The 23096-nt window shown below is 57.8% G+C and overlaps 2 protein-coding genes across 2 annotated transcripts in view; both read left to right on the forward strand.

The window, feature by feature from the left end:
- Positions 1-23096, forward strand: part of LOC134651450 (superoxide dismutase [Cu-Zn]) — a 394084-nt gene that overhangs the window by 365171 nt on the left and 5817 nt on the right. The gene's annotated exons all lie outside the window — the stretch shown is intronic.
- Positions 10300-12615, forward strand: LOC134651734 (uncharacterized). The gene is made up of 2 exons (XM_063506836.1): positions 10300-11500; positions 11690-12615. The coding sequence occupies exons 1-2, from the start codon at positions 10300-10302 to the stop codon at positions 12613-12615; spliced, it is 2127 nt and encodes a 708-aa protein (XP_063362906.1).

A 23096-nucleotide genomic window follows, 5' to 3' on the forward strand; every position in this document is an offset into this window, starting at 1 on the left:
CTAGGGCCGTCTCGCCAACGAAAATCAACACCACATCATCCGCGAACGCCTGGCAGAAGACTCCGTTCTGCTCCAGTTTTCTCAGCAGAGGGTCCAGTAGGAGATTCCACAGAATGGGTCCCCCTATGGATCCCTGGACACACCCTTTGTTTGTGCCTTTGTTATATTCTTGTCCAGCATATCTCACTGTTACTTTCCTATTTTCTAGATAGCTGTCGATGGTCCGTCTCAAGTTTACCGGGCAGTCTTCTTCTGACAGTCTCGTTTTTATGGCAGGCCACCATGCGCTGTCGAAGGCTCCCTCTATATCCAGAGATATCATGGTAAGCAGCTTTCTTGCTTTTAGTTTACCTCGTATGTGCTGCATCAGGTCATAGAGGGAGTCTTCGGTGCTTCTTTGGGGCATAAAGCCGTACTGTTTGGGGCTGATTCCCGGTAATATATGGTGCTTGAGGCGGGCCACCAACATCTTCTCATATATCTTGCCCAAAACAGGCAAAAGCCCAATCGGCCTGTAAGATTTGGGCAAGATATAGGACTCCTTACCAGGTTTTTTGAGAACTACCACTGTGGCCTCTTTCCATATCTTTGGAAAATAATAGTGTTCAAGGCACTTATTTAATAGTGCCAGAAAGAAGTCGGGACTACATGTTATGGCTTGGACGCATATGTCGGCGGTGAAGCCGTCGGCTCCTGGTGCCTTTTTTGGATTGAATGACCTCATTGTCGCATTTAGCTCACTCTGCGTAAACGGGGGATCATGCTTTTCATCATGATGCCTCATGTTTACTTTTTGCGCTAGGTCTCTGATGCGACGATGGATCATCGTATCCTCTTCTTCGCTATCATCAGGATAAAAGGTTCTGGCCAGTAACTCCACCGATCCTCTTTCATCTAACGTTTTTCCCTCGTTCTGTAACAGTTGGTCCTCCTCTCGCTTAGTAATTTTTCCCATCACCCTATATATCCCCTCCCACACTCCCTCCCGATCCTGCTTACAGCAAAACTCCTTCCAGCTCTCCGTCTGTGCAATTCGTACAGCATTCTCATACTCTTCTTTTTCTTTTAGGTAGAGGTCGATCACCATTGCTTTCCGGATGGGCGCGGCGTTGCGAATTCTGCGCTTTTTGGTGGCTACGCTTCTTTTCTTCTCTGCAAGTTCCTGGGACCACCATGGCAGGGTGAGTGTGTTTGCGTTCTTTTTGTTTGGTATAGTACTTTTACATGTGTTTGTAATGGCTTGTGTGTAATTTTTTATTATTTCATCTATTTGTTCTGTGTTGTGTACGTTTTCCAGGTTTTGTGTGGTGAGTAGAGTGTCTTGCAAAGCTTGGGTCAGTTTCTCATGAAACTGCTCCCAGTTTGCTTTTTTAGTGTTATAAATGCGTGTTGTTCTGTGTATGTTAGTTCCTTTCGATGTTTTTAGGTTTATTTTAAAAGTAATACCGTTGTGGTCTGAACTCGTAAGGCCTTCGTTCACTTGCCAGTTTTCGACTAGTTCGAGCGTGTCCACAGAGCAGAATGTTGCATCCACATAGCTGCTGTACCTTTTTCCACCTCTTATTGTGTCAAATGTTGGAGTTTTGCCCGTATTCAGGATCTGGAGTTCTAGTTCCTCTAGCAGTCCGCTCAGTTCTTTCCCTCTCTCGTCTTCGATTTGACTTCCCCACCAGGTACTCTTGGCATTGACATCGCCTCCAGCGATGATCTTCACTTGACCCATTTCTTTATGCACTTTTTTGAGGTGTTCTAGGTATCCCTCTATGGGTTTATCAGGCTCGAAGTACAGGGACACCGTCACTATTGTCCAGGCTGTTGTTCGGACTTTCACCACTACGATGTTCTTTGTGGTGAGGTCAGGGTACTGTGTGACATCGAGATCATCATCAAAGATCATGATTGCCGATTTCACAGGTCCCCCTTCCGCTTTTTTGTCTTGAAAGATCCTAACCCCTGGATATCCCTGCATCTCTCCTTCCTTCCCCACATAGGGCTCCTGAATCATCGCGATGGCCATTTTGCGCTTTTTGGCTTCTAGCAAAAGTTCGGTGGTTGCCAGTTTGCTGCGCTGGAGGTTTGCCTGCATACATTGGTATCCTTTGTTCTCCGGGGCCACCTTAGCAATACGCCACGGATGCCCGGGCTAATGTGTCCCGCTTTCTCCTGACTGGGCACTCGTTGCTAAATGCATCGTGGGCCCAGTTTTCCATTTTGGCCCGAGTACAATTTTTGCACGTTGCTGCTTCTCCAGTGAGTTTTTCCGGGCATGCTTCTCTTAAGTGCGGTCCACCGCAGTGGCCGCACAGATCTGCTGGCTCTTTGCAGAATCGCCGACTGTGGCCATAGCCCAGGCAGCGCGTGCATTGTACTAGGGGGCTCTGGTCCTCTACGCGAATACTCTGGAGATCTATCCTCAGGCGCTTTCCTTCAAGTGCTCTGTTCCAAATTTTGGGGGATACCCTTAGGACGACGTGGCACGTCAATGGATTTCTTGCCTTTCTGCGATATTTGATCTCCAGGTGTCTTTCCTCTTCGTCGAGGCCGTGGAAAACCTCCCGATTCTGATTTTGGAGGGCCCTTATTATGTCTTCGTCGCTATTTATCTGCAGCACGTCTCTCATTATCAGAAGCGGGTTTTTGTTTTTCACTTCCTCGACGGTGAGGTCGACTCCCTGGCTCTCCATCCTTTCTCTGAATTTGTCCCTCTCTCCTTTGGTCCCGAATCCCATGAGTACCTTCCTGTCCTTTGCCTTCCTTACTCTTTCCACCTGTATCCAACCTTCCTTTGCGTCAATCGCTTTGCGAACTTTCTCGAGCACCTCCTCGCCTGTCTCTGTTTCCTTTTCCGAGGAGACCACTACCGAGTGCAGAGTACCTCTCCTGGAAGCTGGCCCTGCACTCTGCGTCGTGTTTGGGGACGCCGCCGCTACGCTTGCGTATGTCGCGGTCGTCGCCATCCTCTCGAGGGTCTCCCTTTGGGTCTCCATCGAGGCTCTCAACTCGTCCATTTTCTTGCCGTTCTCCTCTATGAGTTTGGTTTGCTCTTCGAGCTTTAACAGGAAAGTGTCAGTGTCCGCTCCGGCCGAAGTTTTTGTGGCCTCTTTGGTTTCCTTGGGCACTTCCCTGTTTGCTCCAGGTTCTCCCTTTTTCGTCTCAGCATCCGCCTCTTTCACCAGCTGGTACAAACGGTCTAGGGCCTCTAGGACATCGTTTTTGATGCTTGTTTTCACGTTTCTCCCTTCTTTGATGCTGCATGTAGCCTTGTCATGGATGATTCGGGCCTCCACCGTCCTGCTTGAGTAAACCTTTTTCGCAGGTGCGGTGGGTGTCTTCCTCGCTGGTGATATTATAATTATATTTTGGCGTGCAGGGCCGGCCTGTGTTTCTGTTTTTCCTGCTTTTGCTTGCTGTTTTGCTTCAGCCTTCGGTGGGCCCGCCTGCGTCTTTTCCTGTGGTGTCTTGGCCTGTGGTTTTGGGGTGTCGGTACCCACGGCCAGTAACGGGAGGGCCGCGGGGGCTGGCTTTGATGTCACCCCCGCTCCCGCGGCCTCTCCCGATGATGGGCTTGGTGAAAGCCGGTAGGTGCTATCAAGCTTCACCCGTTCCGCAGGACCTGCCCGCTTCGTTTCTGTAGTCGGGGTGGGAATAAGGCTTTTTCCCTGTTCCCACTCTCCGATGCTGCGTCTAACATTTGGGGCTGGGGTTGGCACCTCTTCCGACAGCCTACTTGCCGCCGGTGCTTGGTGCGAAGTGCCCTCCTCTAGTGTCTTTGGTGGAGACGGCATTTCCGTCTCCAGGTCGCCTTTTTGTTTTTTGCTCGGTGTCCTGAACATGTTGGAGGGTGTTCTGGTTCTATATAGCCCCTGTAAAGGGGGGGCGTCAAAATACAATAGGGGTATAGACAATAAAAGTTTGTGAAGAAAGAAGAAATAAAAAGTAGCGCAGTATAAGATACTCTATGTAGAGTTAGTCTAGCGACTATATCGTCGGTCTGCTGTCAAATTTTATTTGTCCGGATGTAGAGTCACAGACTCTGTCAATTTACAAACACAAAATCAATTATTTCTTTGCTCTATGTAGAGCCGTAAATGTGCCTCTGTACAGGGGAGACAATAATCACTTAATTCTAAGGATGAGCAGTCCGTCTGCGCTTTCAGAGTCTGAAAAGTCGGTTTCTGCGAGCTTTTACAAGGGAACGGAAAAATGGCTCTATGTAGAGCCGTTTTCTCAGTACCGACTGATAGCTCTCCCCGAGCCCTTTCTAATGATACCAAACACGGGTCTGCTATTCCTATTGGTTCCGGAGTTACGAGGGTCTAAAATATCTGGTTTCCGTCCAGAAACCGGTTCCTGGATTCGGTATCCGCCTGTATCTCCGGTTCCGCTGGCCCCACAGATCCGCGCTTGGGCTCGTTTTTCTGGGCTCGACGAGCTCTATCCAGCGGGGACACTTTCAGGCGAGAAAAAATTTCAGTTTTTCAGTTTCCTGAAAGAACCTGAAATTGTCTGAAACCCTTTTCCTCACCCTCAGTTGCACCCGCTGATCTCCCTGGTGAAAATCCCAAGTTTCTACGACTCTCCGTTCCGGAGATAGAGGGATTTTAAGGTTTCCAAAATGGCGGCGAGAACTGTCAAAGTCCGACTTTGACCGCTGATTTCTCGGGTCCTAGAGGTCGCAGAAACGCCGGATTTTCGATGCCTATCCTAACTTATCCTAAACTAATGGCTGACACCACTTTCAGGGCCGGAAAAATTTCAGAAATTTTCAGGTAAAATTTTCCCTGAAAGCTTCTGAAAAGTGTCTAAGGTGGTAGTTTGGCCTGCTGTGTCCACAAGGAAGAAAACCGCGATCTTCCAGCCCTCCCGGTTGCCGAGATATTGCTGCTGAAATAAAACCAAGATGGCCGCCGAACTGTCAAACTCAATGTTTGAAGGCTGATATCTCTGGAACCGGTGGTCCTAGAAAGTTCGGACCTTCTTCCCTGCTTGTCGCCCCTTCTCCTTTCTCACTCTAGTGTGGTCTCAGCCCTTAAAAATATTTTGCGAGATAATCACCTAAAACCGGTTAAAATCGGTTTTTACTCAAAAATGGCTGCCGAAGGTGAAAATCCGAGTTTTCTATGTCTAGTGGTTTCTGAGATATTAAATTTTGAAAATTGAAACCAGAATAAACAAAATGGCGGATTTCTGGTTTCCGGCCAATTTAAAAGATACGGGGTCCGCGTTTTAAGTTTCCCGAGGTACAATTACGATTCTAAAACCAAATATAACGTGAAAAAATAATATTTTATATTAATTTGGAATATATTAAAGAAAATAAGTAAAAAATCTATAACTCCTGAACCACTTGACATAAAATTACACAAAAAACAGTAAAATTAGCACAAAATACACATCTACAATACACAATAAAAATATAAAACAGTTCCTTACAAAAATTTTTCACAGTCAAAGTTTTTCGAAATTTTTCGAAAAATCAAAATTTCACTATCTAAAAAGTGTCCAAAAATGTCCAGACTTGATAGGTGTGTTCTCCCGGCAAGCGCGCAGCAGATTTCACAATAAAAAGTATATGGTCTGCCTGAACTTTTTGCACTATTCACTCTTAAAGTTTGAGTTTTTGAATTGAGTTATTTCCAAAACTAATTGTCCAAAAAATCTGTTCAAAATACCGTTTAGGTCCAGATGGTGTGCCGCTTCGTCCCACGTTGTCAAAGGTTGGCGCGCGCGTCCGGATCTATGACCACGCCACCACGTGGTTTTTGTTTTTCTGGCGATTGTGCTTCAGCCGGTTGTCGTATTGCGGCGCTGAGGGTGTCGGCGTGTAGAGCTCAGTGCGGCGCTTCCAGCGGTGTATTGCACTTGTGTATTGCGATCTCCTGTCGCAATGTAGACAGCGTTTTAGTTCAACTTAACCTCACTTTTCACGGTTTTTGACACTTAGCGGCTTTTTAAGGGGTCCGCCACTCACACACTGCAATCCTTCGGATGGCGCGCACTGTTCCGCACACACTGGTTTTTGTTTGGAGCCAATCGGGCTAAAATAGCCACGTCCACAAATTTTTAAGAGCGGAGCTTTGCGAAAACGATGCTGCTACGACGCCCGGTGGCACGTGACTGGTTAGGTTAGGTTAGGTTAGGTTAGGTTAGGTTAGGTTAGGTTAGGTTAGGTTACGCCCGGCCAGCACCTGCGTGCGCTGGCAGGGAGAGTCCATAGTGGACGTTACTTTCGCGACCCCGGCACTCGCGACCCGCGTCCGGGGCTGGAGAGTACTGGAGACGGTGGAGACATTATCAGACCATTTGTACATCCGGTTTGATGTCTCCACCTCCTCCGGAGGCACGACAGACACGGATCGTCGTCCGAATGGCCGTGCTGCGACCCCTTACCCTCGTTGGGCCCTGAACAGCCTGGATCGTGAAGCGGTGGAGATAGCGTCCCTCGTCCAGGCCTGGACAACATCTTCTGGGCCTGTGGAGACCGAGGAGGAGGCAGCCTGGTTTCGCGAAGCCATGTCACAAGTCTGTGACGCAGGCATGTCGCGAGCCAAGCCGCGGCCTCCGAAGCGTCAAGTGTACTGGTGGTCGCGAGAAATCGGTGAACTCCGATCCCGCTCCAACAGAGCGAGACGCCAGTACACACGGTCCCGTCGACGCAGACACCGAGACGTTGAAGAGGAGACGCGGCTGTACAGTGCCTACAGGGAGGCGGTCAAGGCGCTGCAGCTCTCCATCTGCGAGGCGAAGGCGAGCGCCAGAGCGGAGCTTCTCGAGACTCTAAACCGAGACCCATGGGGGAGGCCGTACAAGACGGTCAGGGGTAAATTACGCCCTTGGGCCCCCCCCTTGACAGAGAGTCTCGAGCCTCGACTACTGGGGGTGGTTGTTTCCAACTTGTTTCCGAACAGACCGGAACACCAGCCCCCAGAAATGGCACCTCCCCATCAGCTCGCAGGGTTCGAGGGTGCGGAAGTCGGGGTGCCTCCGGTAACGGAGGCAGAGCTAGACGCAGCCGTGCGGAGGCTAAAAGCCAAAAACACGGCACCGGGTCCAGATGGGATCCCAGGACGCGTCCTGGCTTTGGCGCTGCGGTCCCTAGGGGAGAGATTCCGCGGGCTACTGGACGCCTGTCTACAGTCCGGCCAATTTCCGACCATATGGAAAACCGGCCGGCTCGTCCTCCTAAAAAAGGACGGGCGTCCCGCGGAATCTCCATCAGCCTACCGTCCGATCGTACTGCTCGACGAGGCTGACAAGCTTTTCGAGCGCATCATCTGCGCTCGCCTCGTCGAGCACCTCCGAGGAGTAGGACCCGACCTGTCCGAGCATCAGTTCGGATTCCGAGAGGGCAGGTCGACCGTAGATGCGGTCGCGCGCATCAAAGCCCTCTCGGATGAGGCGGTTGACCACGGTGGGGTTCTTCTGGCGGTGTCCCTGGATATCGCCAATGCCTTTAACACCCTGCCGTGGTCGTGCATTAGGGAGGCGCTGAAATACCACAAAGTGCCTCCCTATTTGTGCCAAATAGTCGGGGCCTACCTCTCGGAGCGGTGCGTGGAGTATCCGGTCCGGGGCGGCGGGATTACAAGGTGGGAGACGTCGTGCGGTGTTCCACAGGGCTCGGTCTTAGGGCCGCTCCTGTGGAACATTGGGTACGACTGGGTGCTGCGGGGGGAGCTTCTCCCGGGGTCAAGTGTGACCTGCTACGCAGATGACACGCTGGTCACGTCCCGGGGGACCTCGTACCGGGAAGCAGCACGCCTCGCCACCGTGACGGTGGCACAGGTGGTGAGGCGTATAACGATGCTGGGTCTGGAGGTGGCGCTACACAAGTCTGAGGCGCTCTGCTTCCACGCAGCCCGGAAGGCGCCGCCTGCAGGATCCAGCATCGTCGTTGGTGGCACCCGAATCGAGGTAAAGTCCGACATGAAATATCTCGGACTTGTCCTCGATTCCCGATGGAACTTCCGCGAGCACTTTGCCCGCCTGACCCCCCGACTAATGGCAGCATCGGCCGCACTGAAGAGGCTGATGCCCAATATCGGGGGGCCGGAGGTAGCGAGCCGCCGTCTGTATATGGGGGTGGTGCGATCGATGGCCCTGTACGGGGCGCCGATCTGGGCGGTGAATCTGGCGGCCCGAAATATCGCCCTGCTGAGAAAGGCTCAGAGGGCGATGGCCATCAGCGTCGTACGCGGGTACCGCACCACCTCATACGATGCGGCGTGCTTGCTGGCGGGAACGCCTCCTTGGGATCTGGAGGCGGAGGCCCAAGCGTCTCTGTACGAGTGGCGCAGGGAGCTCCGGCTGCGGGAGTTCCATCCTGCGCCTAGGGAGGTAGAGGCGCAAAAGCTCCTCGTCCGGCAGTCCATTGTCCTCCAATGGGAGGAGCAACTGGCTGGACGCGAGGAAGGACACAGGACTGTCGAGGCGGTCCGGCCGGTCCTACAAGACTGGCTGGAGATAGAGCGGGGCTCGCTAACCTTCCGGCTGGTGCAGGTGCTCACGGGGCATGGCTGTTTCGGGAGCTACCTGCACCGGTACGCAAGACGGGAGGAGACGGCGGAGTGCCACCAGTGTGGCTGCGGCGAGGACACGGCGCAGCATACCCTGGAGGAATGCCCAGCCTGGGAGGGGCAGCGCCGCGAACTCGCGGCAGTGGTGGGGAACGACCTCTCCTTGCCAGCCGTAGTTAAGGCTATGGTTGCCGACGAGAGGTCGTGGAAAGCGGTCCTCTCCTTCTGCGAGGATGTAATGTCGCAGAAGGAGGCAGCGGAGAGGGAAAGGGAGGCCAACCCAGCCTCGCACCCGATCCGCCGCAAGCGCACAGGGGCCCGGAGGAGAGCGTATGCCCATCTCCTCCCCCCCACCTAGCGAGGTCTGGGCAGCGGCGCGGGGGCGTCGCTGCCCATTACATAGGCCTCGCAGAGAGGGCGCGCGTGGTATGCCCACGCGCCTTCTGAGGAGGCAGGGGTAGAAGTCTCTCTCTAGCCCCCCACAAGAGAAGGGCCCGCTGCACAGGCGGGCGGCGCCGGCGTGGCTGCGGTTGCGTACTCTAGAGAACCCGTGGCCACGCCCCACCGGCGGCGTGCAGGCATACCGTTGGTTTTTTAGTGGGTAGCGGCACCTTTGCCGAGTCCCACATAACCCGCATCTCCTCCCCCGGGTGTGCGGGTATGCATAAAGCATTTTTCCAACGAAAAAAAAAAAAAAAAAAAAAAAAAAAAAAAAAAAAAAAAAAGGTTAGGTTACGCCAGCGGCCACGGACCTGCTCGGGTGTCCGAGTGGGCGGGGAGGTGAACCCCGACGTGGCGCGTCCCCAGGTGGTGGATAGGGGAATGCCCCGGCCCTTTGTCGTGCTGGGGTAGGACGTAGTCCCGCGAACCAAACACCAGGGGGGGAATTTGGGGGGCTTTGTGCCCGAGAATGGCTCTCCACGCGTCCCTCTGAATAAGCAGACGGCGCAGTGGATGAGCAGAGAGGAGGAGCTATGAGAGCAGTATGTAGGGTCAATCAAGTCACTGTTTCGCGCGCGGACGTCTGGGGAGGAGGCTGAGGGCTCCCTGACGCGTCGTGGATGTGGGTGGTTGCCGGATTGGAGAGCCTTCTGCTTTTCTGACATTGCCTAGCTGTCTGGAAGGATTGTGCATTGGGCTTCTGTGAAACCCAATTGCAGATCTATTTCTCCGGGCGGGTCGGCGGTGTCAGCGGATCGGGAGGATCGCGCACCGGATGCCGCGCGGATCTGTTGTGCGTCTGGGGGGCTTTTGGCTTCCAATGACGGCTGCGGGGGGTCACATTCCGGATCTTTGCCCGAGGAGCAGTTCCTTGATTGATACCCTGAGGAGTGGCTGGGCGGGTGGCTCCGCGTGTCCCTCTGAATAGCAGAGGGCACAGTGTGAGCTGCAAAGTCCCTGTTGGGAATTTCTAATAGGTCCCCTATTAGAAATTACCTCTGGCGGGGGGAGGAGTGGGGATGGCTCCGGCCACCAAGCGCGGCGGATGGAAAAGTGGAAGAAAACCACTATAAAAATCACCCCAATCCCAAGGTGTGTCTGGCGTGCCGATGGGATGCGTGGCTGGAGGGAGTCCAGTCACAAACGTCAGGGAGGGGCATACCTCCTCAAAATAGCACACAAAATGAGTGGAAACGAAAATGTAGAACTACCCCAGGAGGTTTCAATCCTCCATGTCGCCACAGGACGGGCAATTGCCCATGCTGTGGCGACATGCCGCCTTCCGTATTCTGGGGGGGCAAACCACTCACGATCCCGAAACGACAACACAAGCAAACACTTCATGGACACCGATTTGCAGAGTGATTTGGTATTGAGGCTGCAAGGAGGGGGTGATGGGGAGAATAGCAGTCCGGCGGAGGCAGGAGCCTCCACTGGCCACCCCAAGGATGGATTCCGACCATTTCAGGACGCCCAGGGGCGCTGGGTGTTCCATGATGAGGACGTGCCTCCGGGGACGGCGGTGGATTCTACACGCTCCCCACCCAAACCCGCTAGGGGGCTTAGTGAGAGACGGCAACCCGTAGTGCGAATAGAACGCATGCCAGAAAGGGTCCCCTCTCTTGGCAGGGAGGAGTTCTTCTCCCCCATGAGAATAGACACGGGTGACCTCCCTGGGGACGGAGTATTTTTCTCTCCGGTGCCAACCGACGGGGAAACCGCCGAATCCGACGTTTCGCTAACTGCCCAAATGGCCGCAGGACGGAAGAGGCAGCGAAGCAGTGGTAGCGACACGGGAGCATCGCCGAGCGGCGAGGCTTCCGATCTTGCGGAGCGAGGAAAGTCCGCCTCGGGGCCCTCCAAGCGAGGAACAGGCCGCCAACCATCCACGGCGCGCCACGCCGGGCTAACCAAGGAAAAGGCTAAGCGCCGGGAGCTCGAGCTGCAAACTGAAGAGGACCTGATGGCCGCGTCCAAAATGGTGACGCTAAGACGGCTTGCCCGCCATCCGGATTCGTTTGGGACGACAAGTGGGTCAGACGACGAAGAAAACCGCACTGTCCTGGCCCTAAACCAGCAGGTGCGTGATAGTCTGGGGCTTATCAAGGACGTGGCCACCAAGTCCAAAAACCTAAAGGGCACGTACCAACGAATCCTGAAGGAGGCTGTGGCTGCGATCAGGGAAGCTGTCGGTGAGATGAGGGGCCGGACTGTCTCCGATGAGACGAGGAGGCTCGCCGCCGAAAACGCTCGCCTTAAGGCGGAAATGGCCGAGCTCCGTAAGGAGATGGGCGACTTGCGCACTAGCCTTGGGCAGCGCCTCGAAGGGACGCGCCAAGAGACGACGACATCACCTGCTCGGGAGCAAGGTGACTTAGAGCGCAATATCGTGGCCAAGGTGACTGAAATGATGGGTACAAGGTTGAGCGCCCTGGAGGAGAAACTGCTCCCACAGCAACCTACTCAGGTGTCGTCTGCTCCCACACCTTCCAAAGCAGGAAGCTCTCCCCCCGGTCACACTCCAGCTCCTACCAACCCAGCGGGTGCGAAGCGGGCTGCGAAAAAGAATAAAAAGAAGGAGGGGCCCAAAAAGCGTCCTACGAGTGTTCCTGGCCCCGCTTCCCAAGTCCGGCAGCCTCGGCTGCAGACAACAGTGCCTGCCTCGGAAGAGGAATGGACGACTGTGGTCAAGCGGGGTAAGAAGAACAAAAAGAAGTCTCCCGTTGGAGCAGCGACGACTGCGAAGCCGCAACAGCCGGCGGCACCGCGGAAAGCGCAAGAAGGGAAGGGTCGCAATAAGACCAAGGCGCTACTGCGCACCCCGCGGTCAGCCGCCGTAGTCCTCACCCTGGAGACGGGAGCAGAAGAGAGGGGCGTTACCTACGGAACGTTGATCACGGAGGCCAAGTCCAAAATTTCCCTGGATGGGCTCGGTATCACCGGTCTAAGGTTCCGTAGGGCAGTGACAGGGGCGGCAATCCTGGAGATCCCAGGCCCAGACACCACCAGCGGCAACCAAGCAGACTCTCTTGCTGCCAAGTTGAGGGAGACGCTTAATGTGGCCGACGTCCGCATCTCTAGGCCGGTAAAATGCGCGGAGATGCGCATTTCCGGCCTGGATGACTCGGTTACAGAGGAAGAGCTCGCCGCTGCCGTGGCGAAAGTTGGAGGGTGTGCCCTAGAGGCAGTGAAAGTTGGCCGGATCTCCCGCGCGCCAACAGGCCTGGGCACAGCGTGGGCTCGCTGCCCCGTAGCAGCCGCCAAGAAAGTGGCTGAGGGGCGACTCCTCGTCGGTTGGGCTTCGGCAAACGTGAAGCTGCTGGAGTCCCGACCCCTGAGGTGCTTCCGCTGCCTGGTGCCTGGCCATGTTAGGAAGGGGTGCACCTCAGAAATCGACCGCAGTGACCAGTGCTACCGATGCGGTCAATCTGGTCACCGGGCCAGGGACTGCACCGCCGCGCCCCACTGCACTCTGTGCACTGCAGCGGGCAAATCTGCTGACCACAGTGCCGGCAGCAGTACCTGCGCGATGGGGGCTAAAGCCCCAAAACGCATGTCCCGGAAGGTGACCAACAAATCAGGCACCCCTGGAGTGGCGGCGCCTCTGGCTGCACAAGAGGGCCCGATTAGCAATGCGCCAAATGACGAGGTCAACTAATCGGATCCTCCAGGCGAACATAAACCACTGCGCCGGGGCGCAAGATCTCCTCCTGCAGTCCATGGCGCAGTGGTCGATAGATGCTGCCGTGGTCGCCGAGCCGTACTACGTCCCCCCCAGCCACAACTGGGCTGCGGACCTGGATGGCTTGGTGGCCATTATAACAAAAGCAGGGGTAGAGGGTATACCGCCCCCCTCCACGTTGTCGAGGGGTCGAGGCTATGTGGCTGTCCTCTGGGGCGAAATTACCCTGATCGGGGTATATTTCTCCCCCAACAGAAGAGTCTCCGAGTTCGAAGCCTTCCTCGGCCAGCTGGCGGCTCTCGTTGGGCAGACCCAACCGCGCCAGGTAGTTGTCGCAGGTGACTTAAACGCCAAATCCATGGCCTGGGGCTGTCCCGCAACCGACATTCGCGGAGACCTTCTAGAGGAATGGGCGACGATGACCGGAATGTCGGTTCTGAACCGAGGGTCGGCCAGCACCTGCGTGCGCTGGCAGGGAGAATCCATAGTGGACGTGACGTTCGCGACCCCGGCACTCGCGACCCGCGTCCGTGGCTGGAGAGTACTGGAGACGGTGGAGACATTATCAGACCATTTGTACATCCGGTTTGATGTCTCCACGTCCTCCGGAGGCACGACAGACACGGATCGTCGTCCGAATGGCCGTGCTGCGACCCCTTACCCTCGTTGGGCCCTGAACAGCCTGGATCGCGAAGCGGTGGAGATAGCGTCCCTCGTCCAGGCCTGGACAACATCTCCTGGGCCTGTGGAGACCGAGGAGGAGGCAGCCTGGTTCCGCGAAGCCATGTCACAAGTCTGTGACGCAGGCATGTCGCGAGCCAAGCCACGGCCTCCGAAGCGTCAAGTGTACTGGTGGTCGCGAGAAATCGAAGAACTCCGATCCCGCTCCAACAGGGCGAGACGCCAGTACACACGGTCCCGTCGACGCAGACACCGAGACGTTGAAGAGGAGACGCGGCTGTACAGTGCCTACAGGGAGGCGGTCAAGGCGCTGCAGCTCTCCATCTGCGAGGCAAAGGCGAGCGCCAGAGCGGAGCTTCTCGAGACTCTAAACCGAGACCCATGGGGGAGGCCGTACAAGACGGTCAGGGGTAAATTACGCCCTTGGGCCCCCCCCTTGACAGAGAGTCTCGAGCCTCGACTACTGGGGGTTGTTGTTTCCAACTTGTTTCCGAACAGACCGGAACACCAGCCCCCAGAAATGGCACCTCCCCATCAGCTCGCAGGGTTCGAGGGTGCGGAAGTCGGGGTGCCTCCGGTAACGGAGGCAGAGCTAGACGCAGCCGTGCGGAGGCTAAAAGCCAAAAACACGGCACCGGGTCCAGATGGGATCCCAGGACGCGTCCTGGCTCTGGCGCTGCGGTCCCTAGGGGAGAGATTCCGCGGGCTACTGGACGCCTGTCTACAGTCCGGCCAATTTCCGACCATATGGAAAACCGGCCGGCTCGTCCTCCTAAAAAAGGATGGGCGTCCCGCGGAATCTCCATCAGCCTACCGTCCGATCGTATTGCTCGACGAGGCTGACAAGCTCTTCGAGCGCATCATCTGCTGTCGCCTCGTCGAGCACCTCCGAGGTGTGGGACCCGACTTGTCCGAGCAGCAGTTTGGATTCCGGGAAGGCAGGTCGACCGTGGATGCGGTCGCACGCATCAAAGCCCTCTCGGATGAGGCGGTTGACCACGGTGGGGTTCTCCTGGCGGTGTCCTTGGATATCGCCAATGCCTTTAACACCCTGCCGTGGTCGTGCATTAGGGAGGCGCTAAAATACCACAAAGTGCCTCCCTATTTGTGCCAAATAGTCGGGGCCTACCTCTCGGAGCGGTGTGTGGAGTATCCGGTCCGGGGTGGCGGGCTTATAAGGTGGGAGACATCGTGCGGTGTTCCACAGGGCTCGGTCTTAGGGCCGCTCCTGTGGAACATTGGGTACGACTGGGTGCTGCGGGGGGAGCTTCTCCCGGGGTCAAGTGTGACCTGCTACGCAGATGACACGCTGGTCACGTCCCGGGGGACCTCGTACCGGGAAGCAGCACGCCTCGCCACCGTGACGGTGGCACAGGTGGTGAGACGTATAACGATGCTGGGTCTGGAGGTGGCGCTACACAAGTCCGAGGCGCTCTGCTTCCACGCAGCCCGGAAGGCGCCGCCTGTAGGATCCAGCATCGTCGTTGGTGGCACCCGAATCGAGGTAAAGTCCAATATGAGATATCTTGGACTTGTCCTCGATTCCCGATGGAGCTTCCGCGAGCACTTTGCCCGCCTGACCCCCCGACTAATGGCAGCTTCGGCCGCACTGAAGAGGCTGATGCCCAACATCGGGGGGCCGGAGGTGGCGAGCCGCCGTCTATATATGGGGGTGGTGCGATCGATGGCCCTGTACGGGGCGCCGATCTGGGCGGTGAATCTGGCGGCCCGAAATGTCGCCCTGCTGAGAAAGGCTCAGAGGGCGATGGCCATCAGCGTCGTACGCGGCTACCGCACCACCTCATATGATGCGGCGTGCTTGCTGGCGGGAACGCCTCCGTGGGATCTGGAGGCGGAGGCCCAAGCGTCTCTATACGAGTGGCGCAGGGAGCTCCGGCTGCGGGAGTTCCATCCTGCGCCTAGGGAGGTAGAGGCGCAAAAGCTCCTCGTCCGGCAGTCCATTGTCCTCCAATGGGAGGAGCAACTGGCTGGACGCGAGGAAGGGCACCGGACTGTCGAGGCGGTCCGGCCGGTCCTACAAGACTGGCTGGAGAGAGAGCGGGGCTCGCTAACATTCCGGCTGGTGCAGGTGCTCACGGGGCATGGCTGTTTCGGGAGCTACCTGCACCGGTACGCAAGACGGGAGGAGACGGCGGAGTGCCACCAGTGTGGCTGCGGCGAGGACACGGCGCAGCATACCCTGGAGGAATGCCCAGCCTGGGAGGGGCAGCGCCGCGAACTCGCGGCAGTGGTGGGGAACGACCTCTCCTTGCCAGCCGTAGTTAAGGCTATGGTTGCCGACGAGAGGTCGTGGAAAGCGGTCCTCTCCTTCTGCGAGGATGTAATGTCGCAGAAGGAGGCAGCGGAGAGGGAAAGGGAGGCCAACCCAGCCTCGCACCCGATCCGCCGCAAGCGCACAGGGGCCCGGAGGAGAGCGTATGCCCATCTCCTCCCCCCCACCTAGCGAGGTCTGGGCAGCGGCGCGGGGGCGTCGCTGCCCATTACATAGGCCTCGCAGAGAGGGCGCGCGTGGTATGCCCACGCGCCTTCTGAGGAGGCAGGGGTAGAAGTTCCTCAAGAGAAGGGCCCGCTGCATAGGCGGGCGGCGCCGGCGTGGTTGCGGTTGCGTACTCCAGAGAACCCGTGGCCACGCCCCACTGGTGGCGTGCAGGCATACCGTTGGTTTTTTAGTGGGTAGCGGCACCTTTGCCGAGTCCCACATAACCCGCATTTCCTCCCCCGGGTGTGCGGGTATGCATAAAGCATTTTTCCAACGAAAAAAAAAAAAAAAAAAAAAAAAAAAAAAAGGTTACGCCAGCGGGCAAATCTGCTGACCACAGTGCCGGCAGCAGTACCTGCGCGATGGGGGCTAAAGCCCCAAAACGCATGTCCCGGAAGGTGACCAACAAACCAGCCACCCCTGGAGTGGCGGCGCCTCTGGCTGCACAAGAGGGTCCGATTAGCAATGCGCCAAATGACGAGGTCAACTAATCGGATCCTCCAGGCGAACATAAACCACTGCGCCGGGGCGCAAGATCTCCTCCTGCAGTCCATGGCGCAGTGGTCGATAGATGTTGCCGTGGTCGCCGAGCCGTACTACGTCCCCCCCAGCCACAACTGGGCTGCGGACCTGGATGGCTTGGTGGCCATTATTACAAAAGCAGGGGTAGAGGGCATACCGCCCCCCTCCACGTTGTCGAGGGGCCAAGGCTATGTGGCTGTACTCTGGGGCGAAATTACCCTGATCGGGGTATATTTCTCCCCCAACAGAAGAGTCTCCGAGTTCGAAGCCTTCCTCGGCCAGCTGGCGGCTCTCGTTGGGCAGACCCAACCGCGCCAGGTAGTTGTCGCAGGTGACTTAAACGCCAAATCCATGGCCTGGGGCTGTCCCGCAACCGACATTCGCGGAGACCTTCTAGAGGAATGGGCGACGATGACCGGAATGTCGGTTCTGAACCGAGGGTCGGCCAGCACCTGCGTGCGCTGGCAGGGAGAATCTATAGTGGACGTGACGTTCGCGACCCCGGCACTCGCGACCCGCGTCCGTGGCTGGAGAGTACTGGAGACGGTGGAGACATTATCAGACCATTTGTACATCCGGTTTGATGTCTCCACGTCCTCCGGAGGTACGACAGACACGGATCGTCGTCCGAATGGCCGTGCTGCGACCCCTTACCCTCGTTGGGCCCTGAACAGCCTGGATCGTGAAGCGGTGGAGATAGCGTCCCTCGTCCAGGCCTGGACAACATCTCCTGGGCCTGTGGAGACCGAGGAGGAGGCAGCCTGGTTCCGCGAAGCCATGTCACAAGTCTGTGACGCAGGCATGTCACGAGCCAAGCCACGGCCTCCGAAGCGTCAAGTGTACTGGTGGTCGCGAGAAATCGAAGAACTCCGATCCTGCTCCAACAGGGCGAGACGCCAGTACACACGGTCCCGTCGACGCAGACACCGAGACGTTGAAGAGGAGACGCGGCTGTACAGTGCCTACAGGGAGGCGGTCAAGGCGCTGCAGCTCTCCATCTGCGAGGCAAAGGCGAGCGCCAGAGCGGAGCTTCTCGAGACTCTAAACCGAGACCCATGGGGGAGGCCGTACAAGACGGTCAGGGGTAAATTACGCCCTTGGGCCCCCCCCTTGACAGAGAGTCTCGAGCCTCGACTACTGGGGGTGGTTGTTTCCAACTTGTTTCCGAACAGACCGGAACACCAGCCCCCAGAAATGGCACCTCCCCATCAGCTCGCAGGGTTCGAGGGTGCGGAAGTCGGGGTGCCTCCGGTAACGGAGGCAGAGCTAGACGCAGCTGTGCGGAGGCTAAAAGCCAAAAACACGGCACCGGGTCCAGATGGGATCCCAGGACGCGTCCTGGCTTTGGCGCTGCGGTCCCTAGGGGAGAGATTCCGCGGGCTACTGGACGCCTGTCTACAGTCCGGCCGATTTCCGACCATATGGAAAACCGGCCGGCTCGTCCTCCTAAAAAAGGATGGGCGTCCCGCGGACTCTCCATCCGCCTACCGTCCGATCGTATTGCTCGACGAGGCTGACAAGCTCTTCGAGCGCATCATCTGCTGTCGCCTCGTCGAGCACCTCCGAGGAGTAGGACCTGACCTGTCCGAGCATCAGTTCGGATTCCGAGAGGGCAGGTCGACCGTGGATGCAGTCGCGCGCATCAAAGCCCTCTCGGATGAGGCGGTTGACCACGGTGGGGTTCTCCTGGCGGTGTCCTTGGATATCGCCAATGCCTTTAACACCCTGCCGTGGTCGTGCATTAGGGAGGCGCTGAAATACCACAAAGTGCCTCCCTATTTGTGCCAAATAGTCGGGGCCTACCTCTCGGAGCGGTGTGTGGAGTATCCGGTCCGGGGCGGCGGGATTACAAGGTGGGAGACGTCGTGCGGTGTTCCACAGGGCTCGGTCTTAGGGCCGCTCCTGTGGAACATTGGGTACGACTGGGTGCTGCGGGGGGAGCTTCTCCCGGGGTCAAGTGTGACCTGCTACGCAGATGACACGCTGGTCACGTCCCGGGGGACCTCGTACCGTGAAGCAGCACGCCTCGCCACCGTGACGGTGGCACAGGTGGTGAGGCGTATAACGATGCTGGGTCTGGAGGTGGCGCTACACAAGTCTGAGGCGCTCTGCTTCCACGCAGCCCGGAAGGCGCCGCCTGCAGGATCCAGCATCGTCGTTGGTGGCACCCGAATCGAGGTAAAGTCCGACATGAAATATCTCGGACTTGTCCTCGATTCCCGATGGAACTTCCGCGAGCACTTTGCCCGCCTGACCCCCCGACTAATGGCAGCATCGGCCGCACTGAAGAGGCTGATGCCCAATATCGGGGGGCCGGAGGTAGCGAGCCGCCGTCTGTATATGGGGGTGGTGCGATCGATGGCCCTGTACGGGGCGCCGATCTGGGCGGCGAATCTGGCGGCCCGAAATATCGCCCTGCTGAGAAAGGCTCAGAGGGCGATGGCCATCAGCGTCGTACGCGGGTACCGCACCACCTCATATGATGCGGCGTGCTTGCTGGCGGGAACGCCTCCCTGGGATCTGGAGGCGGAGGCCCAAGCGTCTCTGTACGAGTGGCGCAGGGAGCTCCGGCTGCGGGAGTTCCATCCTGCGCCTAGGGAGGTAGAGGCGCAAAAGCTCCTCGTCCGACAGTCCGTTGTCCTCCAATGGGAGGAACAACTGGCTGGACGCGAGGAGGGACACAGGACTGTCGAGGCGGTCCGGCCGGTCCTACAAGACTGGCTGGAGAGAGAGCGGGGCTCGCTAACCTTCCGGCTGGTGCAGGTGCTCACGGGGCATGGCTGTTTCGGGAGCTACCTGCACCGGTACGCAAGACGGGAGGAGACGGCCGAGTGCCACCAGTGTGGCTGCGGCGAGGACACGGCGCAGCATACCCTGGAGGAATGCCCAGCCTGGGAGGGGCAGCGCCGCGAACTCGCGGCAGTGGTGGGGAACGACCTCTCCTTGCCAGCCGTAGTTAAGGCTATGGTTGCCGACGAGAGGTCGTGGAAAGCGGTCCTCTCCTTCTGCGAGGATGTAATGTCGCAGAAGGAGGCAGCGGAGAGGGAAAGGGAGGCCAACCCAGCCTCGCACCCGATCCGCCGCAAGCGCACAGGGGCCCGGAGGAGAGCGTATGCCCATCTCCTCCCCCCCACCTAGCGAGGTCTGGGCAGCGGCGCGGGGGCGTCGCTGCCCATTACATAGGCCTCGCAGAGAGGGCGCGCGTGGTATGCCCACGCGCCTTCTGAGAAGGCAGGGGTAGAAGTCTCACTCTAGACCCCACAAGAGAAGGGCCCGCTGCACAGGCGGGCGGCGCCGGCGTGGCTGCGGTTGCGTACTCTAGAGAACCCGTGGCCACGCCCCACCGGCGGCGTGCAGGCATACCGTTGGTTTTTTAGTGGGTAGCGGCACCTTTGCCGAGTCCCACATAACCCGCATCTCCTCCCCCGGGTGTGCGGGTATGCATAAAGCATTTTTCCAACGAAAAAAAAAAAAAAAAAAAAAAAAAAAAAAAAAAGGTTACCCCTTCGAATTGCTGTCACCTTGCCGTGGTGAAGGGGCTTGCGTGCTCCAATGACCCTCAGGGCTATGCCGGATAGGGCCTCCCAAGCCGGACAGGCCTGAGGAGAGGGGCCAGACTAAGAACAGCACACGGGGGGCGGCTCCGCGTGTCCCTCTGAAACCAGCAGAGGGCACAGTGCGAGACGCCCGGTTGGGCGGAGTTGGAGCTCCATGTAAGAGCTGCCATAGGTGGCTTGTCCACCAGGCGCGATGTTGTGGCTACGGCCACCGTCGGGCAACTCGTAACCCGCACTGAGCGGACCGAGGACCTTCCTCACTGAGCGGAAGGTCACGTGGAGTTAACCACTATAAAAAATCCCCAATCCTAAGGTGTGACTGGCGTGCCGATGGGATGCATGGCTGGGGGGAGCCCAGTCCCAAACGTCAGAAGGGGGGCATACCCCTTAAAAATAGCAAAAAAAATGAGTGGATACAAATGGAATATACTACCCCAGGAGGTTCCAATCCTCCGTGTCACCACAGAACGGGCAAGTGCCCGCGCTGTGGTGACATGCTGCCCACCGTATTCTGGGGGGGCAAACCACTCTCGGATGGATATTAAACACGACCATGGCAAACGTTTAATGGAAAATGATGCTTGCGAGATGATTTTAAGGATACGAGGAGGAGGGGACAAGGACGGTGCAGATGCGTCTGGCGCGACACCGTCTCCGAAATCCCCGAGGATGGAGTTTCGCCCAGTTCGGGACAGGGGCGGGCGATTGATCCGTCACGCTGCCCCTGATGGGGAGGACGGAGAGGAGGAGGCGCCCGTGGTACCGGCGGAATATGTGCGGTCACCCACGCCAATCCCCACAAGGGTGTTCCGTGGGAGAGGGGCTCGCGAAATACTCTCGTCAGGAAGCGAGGAATTCTTCTCCCCTGGGAAGATAGGCATGCGCGACCTGCCTGGCGAGGACGTCTACTGGTCGCCGCTTCAAACAGATGCCGATAGCGAGACGGCTGACTCTGACGACGGCTCGCTGCATGTTCCTTTTATAACCTCCGGCCGACCCGGGGAAGCGAGGAAGCGGCTGCTGAGCGAGGAGGACGGGTCGGGGGCATCAAGTGGTGATGCTTCCGCTCCCGCCTCCGGATCGAGGCCCGGCTCCGGGCCAAACAAGAGAGGGCGGGGAACTCGCGTGGATGCGTCCCGGGCCAAGGCCAAATGCCCGAGGGCGGAGCAACCACCCGAGATCGCCCCGCGGCCCGCGGAGGTCAAGGCGGGGCTCTCAACGATGGCGGTCCCCCCGCGCAGAGGATCTCTCCCAGACTTGAGGGTGGTTTTGTCCCGCTGCGACAGCGAGCCGGTGGCACAGGCACTCGCTCGCAAGAGCGAGCACGGCATGGGGTCGGAAGTGGCGGCGGCCCCTAATGCAGAGGAGCCGGGGGCGGCGAGCACGACGTTGATGAGCAACGAGCATGGCGATAGACGGGCCGAAGCGGACTGCTGCTCATCGAGCGACAGTGAGCAAGGACGACTCTGGAGGAGTCGTGACCCCAGCGGTCAGGGATCGGACACCGAGGCGGCTGGATTACGGCGGTCACCCACAACCCACAGCCAGAGAGGCAGGACAACTTCTGGCTCCGTCTTGCCCGATGCGCCGGAGAACCTTCCAGCGGCCGAGCTCTCTCAGCGAGTCCAGAAGAGCCTCGAGACAATAGCCATGGTTGCCAAAAGGTCCGGCAACCTGAAGGGCACTTGGGTAAGAGCGCTAAATGACGCTACCGTCGTTATTAAGGAAGCGTTTGAGTGCCTCGTCGAGCGCACTGCCTCGGAAGAGACGAGGCGACTGCAGGTGCAAAACAACAGCCTCCGCACCCAGTTGACGGAGGTTAAGGCTGAGGTGGCACAACTGAGGGCGGACTTCCGGGAGCAATTCAGGAGAGTGTCCCCAGGTCCGCCTCAACGAACAGAGAAGACGCAGCCAACCACCAGCTCCCGCAAAGGTGCGGCAGCGTCCTCCGACATGGAGGACGTGATGCGCGCTATGACGACGCAAGTGGGGCTGGTGCTAGATGAGCGGCTGAGAGCTTTGGAGTTGGAGGGCAGGCTGCTGCCAGCACGGCCGATGCGGCCCCCACTTGCTGCCGACATGGGAAGCGGCTCTGAGCGGGACCCTCCCCTTGCCCGGGAGCCGGAGACTGCTCCCGAGACGAAAGAGCCTAAGGGGAAAAGGACAAAGAAGACACCGGTAACGGCGACTGCCGGCTCCAGTGGCAAAAAAGTCATAGATGCCACGAAAAAGCCACAGCCTGCTCCAGCTCCACAACCAAGAGCGAAGAAGACCGCAAAAACGCCTGCGAAGAAAAAAGGCGAGACTGGAACCCAATCAGCAAACGAGGTGTCCACACCCCGCTCGCTGCCACCTGCCCCCGCTACCATGAAAGAGGGCTGGAACGTGGTGGCGAGAAAGGGAAAGAAACGGAGGACTGCCAAGAGTGCTGCCCCACCGCAGCCAACAGAAAAGGCGAAAGCCAAAAAGCTTAAGCCCCCACGAACGGCGGCCGTCGTACTCACCCTACAACCGGAGGCTATACAGAAAGGTGTCACGTACAAAGATGTGATCGCCGAGGCTCGTACCAAGGTCCAACTAACGGACATGGACATCCCTGGCGGATTGCGCTTCCGCCGGGCGGCCACTGGAGCGTGCATTCTCGAGGTCCCTGGAGTATCCAGTGGAGATAAAGCCGACAAACTGGCTGAGGCAATCCAGCAGCAGGTCGGCTTGGAGAAGATACGGGTGTCCAGGCCCTCAAAAACCGTCGACATCCGCATCACTGGTTTGGACGAGTCAGTCACAAAAGAGGAGGTGGTCGCTGCTGTGGCAAAAACCGGAGGTTGTACCGTTGAAATGGTGAAGGCCGGAGAAGTACGCCAGGGATTCTCTGGGCTCGGTACTGTCTGGGTACAATGCCCCATCTTGGCCGCAAAAAAGGTCGTGGCTGGGGGTCGTCTATTAGTAGGATGGGTCTCTGCGCAAGTCAAGCTGTTGGAGCAGAGGCCACTTCGTTGCTTCCGGTGTCTCGCCAATGGACACGTGAGAGCGCAATGTCAGGCGGAAACTGACCGGTCCCAAAGCTGCTTCCAGTGTGGCAAAGACGGTCATAAAGCGGCTCAATGCACCGCCCCACCGCACTGTGCTGTATGCGCGGCGGCCGGGAAGCCGTCTGGGCACAGGCTAAGCAGCAAGGCGTGCACTGTACCCAAGAC

Source organism: Cydia amplana, chromosome 10 (assembly GCF_948474715.1).
Source record: "Cydia amplana chromosome 10, ilCydAmpl1.1, whole genome shotgun sequence".
Lineage (NCBI taxonomy): Eukaryota > Metazoa > Arthropoda > Insecta > Lepidoptera > Tortricidae > Cydia > Cydia amplana.